General features: G+C 33.8%; 2 protein-coding genes across 5 annotated transcripts; one reads left to right on the top strand and one right to left on the bottom strand.

Annotated features, from left to right (window-relative positions):
- On the top strand, positions 874-6,952 carry LOC107618451. 3 transcript variants are annotated; one of them, XM_016320530.2, is made up of 13 exons: positions 874-1,127; positions 2,044-2,096; positions 2,559-2,830; positions 2,903-2,977; positions 3,060-3,118; positions 3,276-3,411; positions 4,149-4,248; positions 4,361-4,427; positions 4,907-5,005; positions 5,144-5,233; positions 5,777-5,931; positions 6,170-6,271; positions 6,396-6,952. In XM_016320530.2, exons 3-13 carry the CDS (start codon positions 2,578-2,580, stop codon positions 6,535-6,537), a joined length of 1,278 nt encoding a protein of 425 aa, XP_016176016.1. In that variant the 5' UTR covers positions 874-1,127; positions 2,044-2,096; positions 2,559-2,577; the 3' UTR covers positions 6,538-6,952. The 3 variants fall into 3 exon arrangements, with proteins under 3 accessions (XP_016176016.1, XP_016176017.1, XP_016176019.1); XM_016320531.2 differs by having other exon boundaries at positions 2,562-2,830; XM_016320533.2 differs by having other exon boundaries at positions 875-1,127; positions 4,152-4,248.
- Positions 7,735-10,253, bottom strand: LOC107619227 (coiled-coil domain-containing protein 12). Of its 2 annotated transcripts, XM_021112473.1 has the most exons (5): positions 9,917-10,253; positions 9,666-9,795; positions 9,291-9,405; positions 8,910-8,946; positions 7,748-8,087 (listed from the first exon to the last, which is right to left on the bottom strand). In XM_021112473.1, exons 1-5 carry the CDS (start codon positions 10,102-10,104, stop codon positions 8,057-8,059), a joined length of 501 nt encoding a protein of 166 aa, XP_020968132.1. In that variant the 5' UTR covers positions 10,105-10,253; the 3' UTR covers positions 7,748-8,056. The 2 variants fall into 2 exon arrangements, with proteins under 2 accessions (XP_016176966.1, XP_020968132.1); XM_016321480.2 differs by lacking the exon at positions 8,910-8,946 and having other exon boundaries at positions 7,735-8,087; positions 9,917-10,252.

Below are 11,175 nucleotides of genomic sequence, written 5' to 3' on the forward strand. Positions count from 1 at the left end.
AATTTTATCATTTAAATAAAACAAAAATAAACTCATGTTATCCCACCAATGAAAAAAGCAAATTAAAAACATTAGTGCGGGTCAAGAAACCCTCAATGGATAAGCTATTGGTTTTATGACCTCACATTTTTGTGTGTGCAATGGAAATTTCTGCAAACCTAATTCTTATTTTCTAGTATCCACTTGCAAGTTTTAAATACCCATTCTTTTAATTGCAATATATTATTTAATTTATAGAAGAAACTAAAAAGAAAATGGAGAGAGACGGCAAGCAAAGCCATTGTGTTTGTGTGTGCTAGGAAATGGCCATTGTGGTCACTTGGCATGCAAGGACAACACAACACTTATTCTTGCCGTTGCCACAATTAAATTAAATTAATTAATTAATTATGATTAAAATAAGCATTAAGATTAACTTCCCTGTAGCACAGAAGCTGAGACAGAGAATCAATGGAGGTTTTGCATTATAAAATTAGAGAATATGTTGGAGTTTAGCAAATTGGGCGCCATCTAAACGCAGCACTAAACCAATCCCAATACCAACATTCATAATACATACCATTATACCAACTTGGTGAAGTAGCCTAGTTAGTACCACTTAATTAATATATTAATAAATTAATTATTAAACCAGTCCAAAATTAGAGTTTTTTTAACCGTTTATTTGAGGGGATTTGTTATAAAATTTAAATATTCTTAATGATCCTAGTTACTGCTAATGCTGATCTCAAGTGGTGGCTGGATTTGTGTCACAACTTTGGCTGCGTCACGCATACATAATTGGTAATAAATAATGTCACCTATTAGATTATGTATAAATGTATAAATAGATATAATGTAGCATCATTAATAATAAATAATAATTAAAATATAATCACAATTTTCATTTTCTTTTTTGGCTCAAAGAAAGACTCTCTCAGTCTCTCTCTCTCTCTCTCTGAAAGAATCGCTTTTGTTTTCAATTCTGATTTTTGCACATCTTCAGCTACAGGGCACTATTTCTTCTGGGAACCTTCAAGTTCTTCCCTTTTCAATTTTAGGGTTCCTTTGATTCTGAAATTTTTGAATTTCAATTTTGACTCATTCTGCTTCTGCTCAGTTACTGACAGCACTTCATATTTTTCATGGTAAGAAGACTCAAAATAGCATGCAATTATGGGGCATGAATTTTGTGCATAGGAATTTCTGTGTAGTAATCACTTCTTCAAAACCAGTGCTTTATTTTTCTTTTCCTTTTTCGTTTTCCTACGGGTTGATGCTGCTTTGGATTAATACCCTTACCTTGCTGTGGAAAACAACTCAAACCAGTTTAGTTTATTGTGTACTGAATATTGTATTGAATTCTGAAAAAGGGTCTTTCTTTCCTCCTTCATTTGTTTTTTAATCATGTTCTGAAATCTAAGATTCTTTGTTGTTTTTCAACACCCGAGTTGAGCATTGTTTTCAATACCTTTCAAAAGTTTTGAACTTATACTTGTTAGTTAGTTTTTTCTTTGAATACTGTAACATTATTTATTTTATGGAAGAGTGCTTTGAATGTTCAAGCTTCCTTCCTTTAATCAATGCAAGTTTTACCCTTGCGCTTCTGCAATGCTTTGCTTGTTTGGATTTTCATTGAAGATCCTTTACTCACAAGTTCCTAATCCGTTTGCTGATTTTCAGCTGTTTCCTTGTTCCAAATTTATGATCCAAAAAAGCCTTTTGCTTGAAGTTACTTTACCTTGTGCAAGTTAGCCATGTTCTGGTTTGAACCTTGAATTGTTGCATATGTTGGGGGTTCTATTGTTAAGTGTTATGTTAATGGGGTGCACGGGATAATGCTACTTTTTATGGTTTTTTATCACCATGAATTAATTGGTGTAATCTCTTCAAAAAACTTTTTTTCTTTTCTTTTCTTCTTCTTATTAATTCTTACAACAAAAACATTGACACGGACCACACTTGTCATCTCTCATGCCATTCATGTGATATAGTTGCTTTTTTGGTTTTTGTATTTTGTGTATATACTTAAATGCTATTCTTGTGATTTTTTTTTTGGCACAGAGAATACAAGAACTTTTGACCTGAAATAGAGAGTTGCCAAGGCAAAGGACAAGGTTAGTTGGATTAATGTTTGGTGCATATTTGTTAATTATGGTTTCAGATTGTATATCTTTTTTGGTTTGGCTTATATAGGGAAGTGGATAAAGAAGAGTGAACCATTTATGCTGCTGAAAAATGCCAAAATAAACGAAAAATGAAAATGCTGTTGAATTAAATGTCATTTTTTTTTTAAATAATATGGAGAACTAGTGGTACAAGTTAAAATGTAATGCTGCTCGTGAGTAGCCTTCAACCACTTCTTTGTTGGTTGACATTTAATTAGTCATGTCAGATGGTTCTTCTGTAGTTTCGGATGTTGCTTCTAAGTGTTCTTGAAACTCTTTGAACTTTGCTCAATGAATCATCATCCTTTGTTTCTAATAATGTTATGTCCATCAATTTGTTCCAAAGTGCATGTTGTAGGCATTGGAATACAAGATTTCTGGAGGTGATATACTTTTCCTTATTTATATCAGCAGGTGTCGCACTTGGGACATGGGTTGTTTCGCCTCTACTCCGAAGGATTCAGGTGGAAATAGAAGGAGGCCAGGGAGTATTGGAGAAGTTTCTGTCTATGTTCCTGGCTTAAGAATTCCTAAACCTGTTGATTTTGCACAGTCGCTCGGTGATCACTTGTCGAAAAATATAGTGGAACGCCTGTCTGCTCTTAGAACTCGTATAGTTGTAATGGCCAGCCAAGAAGGTCCTACAATAACAAGAACGAAAAAAAAAAGTGCCACACAACATGGTTAGTTTTTGTAAGGATGAAGTGTATTTAATAACTAAGTTGTGCAAAGTTACCTACGAGTTGTGTCCGCAGGAGATTCGACATTGGCAGATCTCCAGCAAGCTCTTGAAGACTACTTACCAGTACTTTTGGGATTAGTCAAAGATGGTAAAGCATGTGTTTCGTGTCTTTGTGCAAGATGCGTGTTCTCGCTACAAGCCATGATTAATTGCTTATCTTTGTTGTGCAGGGTGCCATTTACAATATAAAGTACAATTTGTTTGGGTGAATCAGGAAGATGATGCAGAGGTAATTCACGTCTTCACGACTTGTTTTTCTTTTTTTCCTCGGCGTTTCTGTTTTGGTTTGACTATCAATTTCAAGACTTAAGGTTGCTGACCATTGTCTATTCACACTTTCTCTTTGTTTCGGTGTTTTTCCCCTCTCTCTCTCTCTCTCTCTCCAGGAAACAGCCATGTCTAATGCATGGTATGAAGTGTTGTCAGTTTTGCACTTGATGGCAACGTTATCTCTATCGCAAGCTAATTTGTTACTTCTTCCAAGAACATCTGCCGATGGTTATCAGCCAAAAGTATCAGAAGGTGAGAAATACTTGGTTTCCTTTTTAGTTGCTCTTATTTCACCATATATCCAAAAATAAATAAATAATAAATAATAAATAAAATAAAATTAGTCAAATTAGTCTTGGCCTCCAATTGGAGAAGTCTGTTTTCCTAATACATGACTGCTTTGCAGATTAACCAAAGACAGCAATAAAATATTCTCGAAGTTTTCTATAAATATTTTTTCTACTTTGTGAGTTTCGTGTGATTTTGTTGTCCTTCGCTTGATATTTTATATTCTATATTATCACTAAATTTGATTCATGGACCAACAATATCACAGCATAGAGGTATAATAGCAACTACTAATTGCTGATCTGTTACATTTCTTCCTGAATTGAGGAGAAATCATTTTTATTCTGCTTTCTTTTTTAATTGATCTCGTGTAACGGTTGATGGATTCTTCTCAGACTCAAACCTGACAGTTCATGCACATTTGCATATGAAGTAAAGAACTCTGCTGTTTGGTGGTTTTATGTCAAGTTATCTGTAAATTATAATGGAAATATTATCTTGTTATTGACTGGATGATACAAAGTTTACATAATTATTTTTCACAATGCTGCCTATGTATTTTGGTAGCAGATTAACTAGAAAACAGAACCTTTGTCTAATATGCTGCAATACTTCATTCCAAATGGTGTTGCTTCATTGATGCCATATTGTATATTGGTCTTATTGTGAAGTTTGAACTTTTGGTCATTACTAATTATTAGCAGAAAGCAGACGAGCTTCGGTTGACATATTCTTAAAGGCTGCCGGGTATCTGGATTGTGCTGTTAGGCACGTTCTTCCGCAGTTGCCTACTGAACTCAGGTTCGTTTACTAATAATTCAATGTATTAGATTTTACACTCCTTTATGTATATGATAAAATGTTTTGATCCTTTGATGTTTATTAACATGCTGGTGTTTGATTCTAATTTCAGGAGAAATCTACCAGTAGACCTCGCAGAAGGAGTTCTTCGAGCACTCTGTCTACAAGCATTGGGACAGGTAGTAATATTTCCATTTGTATTGACTGAAAATGAATTGCATGTCTGTTGTAGTTCACTGATCATGCATAAGTTGGAAGATATCTGGCCAAAAATGAATAATAGAAACCCTGCCATATACACCATAAGTATTAAATCAATTTGTTTTGTAACTCGAGTTAATGTGGAAAAATTCTTGCTCACTGTTCTTCTCATATAGCTATTGTTTTTGCTAGGCCTTATCTATCGATCAACCCAAAAAACCACACTGATTTCTTTTCTTGAAGTTAAAAGTTTAAAAGATTGGAAGGAACAAAAATATTAAAAGTAAATTTAACTATTAGCACATGTTGCGCGGTATGTCTTGAAAAATGATATCAAGATTGAATGGAAGCCTGAAAAGGAACATGTTTATGTATAGATATCTCTCTACCCCCATCTCGCACCCAGCATTGTCTATTTTCAGTGTTTAATTGTTTGTTTCTCCCATTTTTTTAATAGGGTGTAGATATCCAACTTGGAATGGCAATTGATAGTACGAAAGCCACTCTTGCTGTAAAGCGTAGGCTTGCATGTGAGATGGTGAAATATTGGCAACAGGTATAAATGCTAATTTATTTACTTTATTTTATTTTATTATATTGATAAATCCTTTACTACATGATTGTATTGAATTGTCTGGCCACTTTATTGATCATCTCTCCCTTCCCTTATCATTAGATGTTTTTTATTTTACAGGCTCAAGACAATATTACGAACCTTCCATTAGGGAATGGTTGGGGCGAAAAGCATCGTCATTTTGTGAAATGGAAGTATGTAGAGGCAAAGGTTTGTATCCACTCCCTTCCCCCAGATATGGCCAATAAATGCTGCTTATAAATATAAGTTGATTCAAATAATGGATTATTAAATGTAAAATATGGAGTTAGTGTGGAAACTTGCATTGTTGAATGTCTATCTTAAAATGTCTTAGGAGATCAAGTTCAGGGTCTTTTAGTTAATTATTCTAGTTAATAGATCTGATTTAGACTAGTGGCTGATATGTGGAATACGTGGCAAAGTTGATGCTTATACTGCCATAGAATGAAGAATACCAGAGGATAAGAGGATGATTAAATCGTTTCCGGTTCTAGTGATGAAAGATACGAAATGCTGTTCATTGGTGTTGTTGGTGTTATTGTATCTGCTCCCTTTGCTGAAATAAATGGTGTGGTAGGAAAGGAGGAACGAGAGAAGAAATACGCTGAATAATAAAAGAGATTATATTGATTTAGGCAAGTCCATGTGCAGTCACCGATGATTATAGAAAAAATCTTAGCCGAAGCAAGTGATGTTTAGTTCTTGGTGTGTTTGTTTTATTGAATTTACCAGGCTGCAGCATACTATTATCATGGCATGATTCTTGATGAGGGAAATACAGAGAAATCTCATGGGATGGCTGTAGCTGCTTTGCAAGCAGCAGATGAGTATTTCAAAGAAAGTAAGAAGCTGTGCGAGGCATTCAATGCGGCCCCTCCATTGTCAAGGTAATGCATTGCATTCCGTTACGTGCATCAATATGATATCCTACTTTGTTTTCACCCTGAGAAAAAAAATCCCATAGTATATTCAGTGCTTTGAGGAGTTTTCTTCTGGCCTCCTTGTTGTCGCCGTATTTATGAAACGGTCCTAGTCACTTGGCACCCCGGACGACTGTGGTTATTATTCATTTATTTATCTTTTTTCCTTCTCTTATGGTCCATCTAATTGGCACTCTTGTTGCAGAAATGCGCCACTTTGGGGTACTATGAAATATCTCTCTGAGAAGATTCCTAAAGATACTTCAAGCAAGGTGCGAATCAACCGTGATCTGTACTCTTACGAGAGGTAAACTTTATAGACCGAACGATTAATTGTCTCCTAAAATTAATTTTGCAGAGATTCATTCTTAAATCAAGGAATTACAGTGACTAATGAAAATCTTGTGTTTTCTTTGTCAACTTTACTACAGAATCATGGAGACAGCGCCGACATTGCCCGATTTTGCATTGGCCTTGAAACCGGATGAATATCAACTTCCTCAAGTGGATTCTTCTTGGAGAACAGAAAATGTGAATGGGATACAAACTGCACCAAACCATATCAAAGTGTGAAAAGAAATTATAAAACCTCTAAAATTGCAGAAAGGTCATCTCATCTGAAAGAAATGCAAAGTTCAACTTCAAGCTCAGAAGGGTGATTTCTCAATTCTTGTTAATAGAAGGAACAAAAAAAAAAAAAGAAAAGAAAAAAGATAGCTATTTCTGACTTTTTCTGTACCTAACCTTTTTTTGTCCCCCCATAAATTTGTTCAAAGGAAAAAAAAAAAGGTTCAGGCCTGCAACTGGAGATAGAGCTTGAAAATAAGTTTGAATGCAAGTTGTGTACTAAGGCCCCAGGAAAGGGTTTCATTGACATTAATAAGAACATTACTATTATTTTGTTTCAAAAGCATCTGTGGAAATATTTATAGATGTGATTTGTGTAAGGTTGAATTTTGCATTGCAGAGAAAGAATGATTTGATTTTAGGTGTCAAAAGTCTAACAATTTGTAGAATTTAAGAAGGCCATACTCGTAGCCATTGATGGTTGATACTTGATACAAAGGTGAACCCCCCATTTATAAAATAAACAGATTACACTGACATACAAATTAAGTCCTTCAAAAACAATATATAGGAAAACCAAGAAAGAAGAAAATTTGATGCATACAGATCATGGGAACTTCAAGTTACTACTAAAACTATTTTTCGATGCTGATCACAAGAAACTTATAAAAGGAAAAACATATAATTTATCAATGAAACACATCAATCGAAGCCAGCATATAAATATATGTCGGATCCATTTGGTTACTTTGTGTGAACTGAATCAGTAACGGACAAAATTAAAAGTTCAAGAAGTTTAAAAATTCAATCAAAATTTTATTAGAATTGAACTAAATATAATAAAATAATATATTGTTTAAAAAAATAATTTAAGAGAAAAAAAAAGGTCAATTTTCACTAAATACCAAACTCGTTCATCAGTTTTTGACTAATCTTTTACAATATCAGGTTGAACCGACTAATTTAACCCAAACCATGTTACTTTTAGTCAATTTCAGTAGTCCTCCACCATCGTTAACTTATGAATCCCTTATGAATTAAGATTAGGAATTAATTTACTACAGCCAAGGAACTTGGAAAGCTGGAAACTTGATCAATGCTACATACTTCCGCTACCTACTTTCAAGAGTCTTTCTTTCTTTTCTGTACATTGTTGTGCTCATGCATCCCGAAAACAAAAAATAAAGCAACTATGTTTAGATATATTCCAAAAAACTGAAAGTAAAAACTGAGTGAAACGAATATGTAATTTAATGTAGCTGCCAGTATTTAAGATATTTCCTTTACAAACAATTCTAAATTATCTAATTCTCATTACTTGGTCATTGAAAGAGGAGTGAATGATACAACATTGAGTTATTGACCGTACATAGCAAAATCGCAAAGACTTGTGCATCAGAACCCAGTTTTTGTATGCATCAAGCAGATTAAATGCGGTGGGATTTAACAAATGCTTCGATATATGTATCTTCAGTTGCAGCAACAAATTGCAATCTAATCTGTTGTGCCATTTGATTCTTCTCCTTCAATCAACTGCTTTTGCTTTTCTTGTTCCTCTGTAAAAAAACACAAAATCATAGTTATGGCTCCATGTTACATGTCATACGAATGAATTATTATTTACAAAATCAACAAAAAAAGGGTGGCTTAGCTAGCCTAGAAGAAATAACAAGGCGAACCTATGAGAAGTCATATTGCTAACAATGCTTAATCTTTTATATGTTTTTCACNNGGCAATAATCCCACAATTTTACAAAGTTGAAAGAAGTGCAAACCAAGATATAGTTATTAAGGCAAAAATAAATAAATAAATGAATAAAAAGCACTTTTGGGCATGTAAATTAGACTCAACTGTCAAGTTTAATTTTCATCCATAAACTTTTATGTTTTGGTTTGAGTCTTCTATCAAACAATTAGGTCCCTAATTTTGTCCAGAATGCAATATACCCACATAAATTGCCTACATGCACGCATATAGCATCAGAGTGGCAAGGACATGATATTAACATTTCAGTTACATCCTATTTCTGGTGAAAAAGACAGCATTACATTTTGGAAAAATATACTTTCCAATCCAACTTGGAAGTTGGAACATCCAGTGGTGACTGGCCCTACATTTTGCTAAGTATATCTCAACATAAGAATGCCAAATCAAAGATGGGATGACAAAAACAGTAAAGAACATAGATAAGTCTAAATATTTTTATCATGGAGAGAGAAACTTTATTAAATCTAGCCAGCAGTAAGAGATGGTTGCGGCTGACACTGTTGACAAATGTGATCTAGAATCAGAAAGGGAAAGAAACTAAACACAATTCTGCCATTTGTTGTTGTCAACAACAATCACTTAAACATCTTCAGGCAGATGCTTGTCTCACCTGAACGTCGCACAAACAATTTCTGCGAGTCCATCAGCTGGATTTAGCATTCAGTAAGTAGTTTATCAGATTCGATAACATATAGGGTTTAACAGGAAAAAATAAATTTTCACTGGTGACAACAAAACTTGAGGCAAACTTAAATGGCAACTAGTACCATCCTTGCCATTACCTAATATATCTTAGAATTAAGGTTTCATTTATCACAAGTATGGGTAACAGAAACATGAATAATCATATAATAATACATCATAGGTTTAATCACACAAGAAATTCATAAAAACCACATCATACCAGAAAAATTGGACTAAACAAGTAAATAAATCAACAGAATATGGAAAAAAGTGGGAATTGGGAGGCAGCTCAGGCAGGGGCACCAACCCATAAGCTTATAGAGAGCCTTCTGAGTCCGTTTCTCAAGCTTATCGAGCTTCTTCTGCACATCTCTCCGGAGGTCCCAGTTTGGTTTCTTGGGAGCAATATTCAGAAACGGATCCTAGCGACCAGAATAAAAAACAAAATCAGAACAAATTCCACATAACAATTGATAAAATATAGAAACTCATATATAGTTGTCTTCATCTAAAGTTGACCGTTGAAAACTGTTGGATAATTTGACATATTTGGCTAAATTGTCTACTAATGGTTTTCAATTATGGACTAACTGCACGTGAGTAGAGTCAGGTGGGGGAGCTGGTGTACCTTGATAAAAATATTCACATACACATTCATTCATATACATAGAAACGAAGTTACCTCAGTAGTGTCAGGTGGAGGAGCTGGTGCAGCAGGGTCCTCAAACTTGGGGAGCACTGCAGGGGCAAGCTTCCCTTCCTGAAGCTCTTTGTCATGAGGCACATAGTTCCGGAATTTCATACTCAGGTTCCTGCATCAAAAAATAACAAACAAAAAGAAAAAAGAAAAAGAAATTGTTTGATCAATCATATTATATGAACCAGTATCCCGAAAATTTAATTAAGAAAACAAATTAAGAAAAAAATGCGTACTCTTCCTGATCATCATCATCATTGTGAGGAGCGTTGTTGTTGTTGGAGGCGGTGTGATTAGGGTTAGAAGAGGGATCTTGGTCTTGTTCGGGAGCGTTGGAGAGTTCTTGTGCGGCTCTGAGAGCGAGGAGCCTCTCACGACGCGACGAAACTGCTTGCTCAATTGAAGAATCATCTTCGCTACCCATTTCCAGAATTTAATTCCCTTTCGCACTTCAACTTACTGGTTACTGGTTACTCGTACTACAGCAACACTGTCTTTCCACTTTAAGATACTTGTTCGATCGCAAAAACCCTAATGTGCACACCCGTTACGGGTTTTAGGGATTTTGGCAATTGATTGTGTTTTTTTTTTTATTGCCAAATATCGAAAATTTTAGATATTCGGTAAAAATAATTTTGAAAGATCAATATCATAAAAATGAAAACAAAATTGATCAAAATAGCAAAATGTATTCTTTTTTATAAGTTAAAAAAAAATAACCTCTGAATTTAAAAAAAGTTCTATATTTAATCCAAATTTTTGAGATATTTAAATATTTATTTAGCATATTTATATAAAAAAATATTGCAATACTTATCTTTAGATTTAAAAGGATAAATAACTAAAATATCATTTAAAAAAGTTAATATTTAGATTGTGTTCAAAATTTTAATTTACTTAATTTAGCCTCAAAAATTAATATCTATGATTCACGTTAGTTTTTGGTCTGATTGGCCTTCTTAATAGTTATCTAATGTGACAATCAAAATTATAAGCTTTAATTTGGTCTTAACAAATTTTTTAAAACTCTAATCTTCATTTTCATTGAAAAAACCCTAATCTTCATTTTCATTGAAAAATAGAAGACCTCGTAGATATAACAAAAAATAAATTCAAAATTACTTTTCTACCAATTATGAATTTTGAAAACGATACCTAACTGACAAAGATAAAGAAAAATGACGGTCCACTACTATGATAGTGCTCAAAATTAACATACAATTCTAATTCTTATTAAATTTTTTCAAGATATGCCTATGTCCAATATCACGGATAAAATTAAAGAGAACCTTTCTATAAAAATGTGAAAACATGCGATGGCAATCAATCCCATATTGTAAATATACACAAAAGTACTTACGAATCAAAAGCTCCTAAATCATCGAGCAGAGTACAGAAATTGATGGCCTGTTGATAAACCCCATTTGGTGGGTTTAACTTGTGTTGAATTTAGAGGATTTTATCGCCTTCTCCCACATTTATCCAATGAAATAGC

This window comes from Arachis ipaensis, chromosome B09, assembly GCF_000816755.2.
Source record: "Arachis ipaensis cultivar K30076 chromosome B09, Araip1.1, whole genome shotgun sequence".
In the NCBI taxonomy this organism is placed as follows: Eukaryota; Viridiplantae; Streptophyta; class Magnoliopsida; order Fabales; family Fabaceae; genus Arachis; species Arachis ipaensis.

What these genes read in the sequence shown, in the direction of transcription:
- LOC107619227 (XM_021112473.1), bottom strand. Translation starts at nt 10,104, where the DNA reads ATGGGTAGCGAAGATGATTCTTCAATTGAGCAAGCAGTTTCGTCGCGT. An exon ending in GGCTCTCTATAAGCTTATGG is followed by an intron (nt 8,947 to 9,290) that starts GTTGGTGCCCCT and finishes TGCTAAATCCAG; the next exon opens with CTGATGGACTCGCAGAAATT. An exon ending in ATTGTTTGTGCGACGTTCAG is followed by an intron (nt 8,088 to 8,909) that starts GTGAGACAAGCA and finishes GTTTTTTTACAG; the next exon opens with AGGAACAAGAAAAGCAAAAG.
- LOC107618451 (XM_016320530.2), top strand. Translation starts at nt 2,578, where the DNA reads ATGGGTTGTTTCGCCTCTACTCCGAAGGATTCAGGTGGAAATAGAAGG. An exon ending in TGGTGAAATATTGGCAACAG is followed by an intron (nt 5,006 to 5,143) that starts GTATAAATGCTA and finishes TTTATTTTACAG; the next exon opens with GCTCAAGACAATATTACGAA. An exon ending in GATCTGTACTCTTACGAGAG is followed by an intron (nt 6,272 to 6,395) that starts GTAAACTTTATA and finishes ACTTTACTACAG; the next exon opens with AATCATGGAGACAGCGCCGA.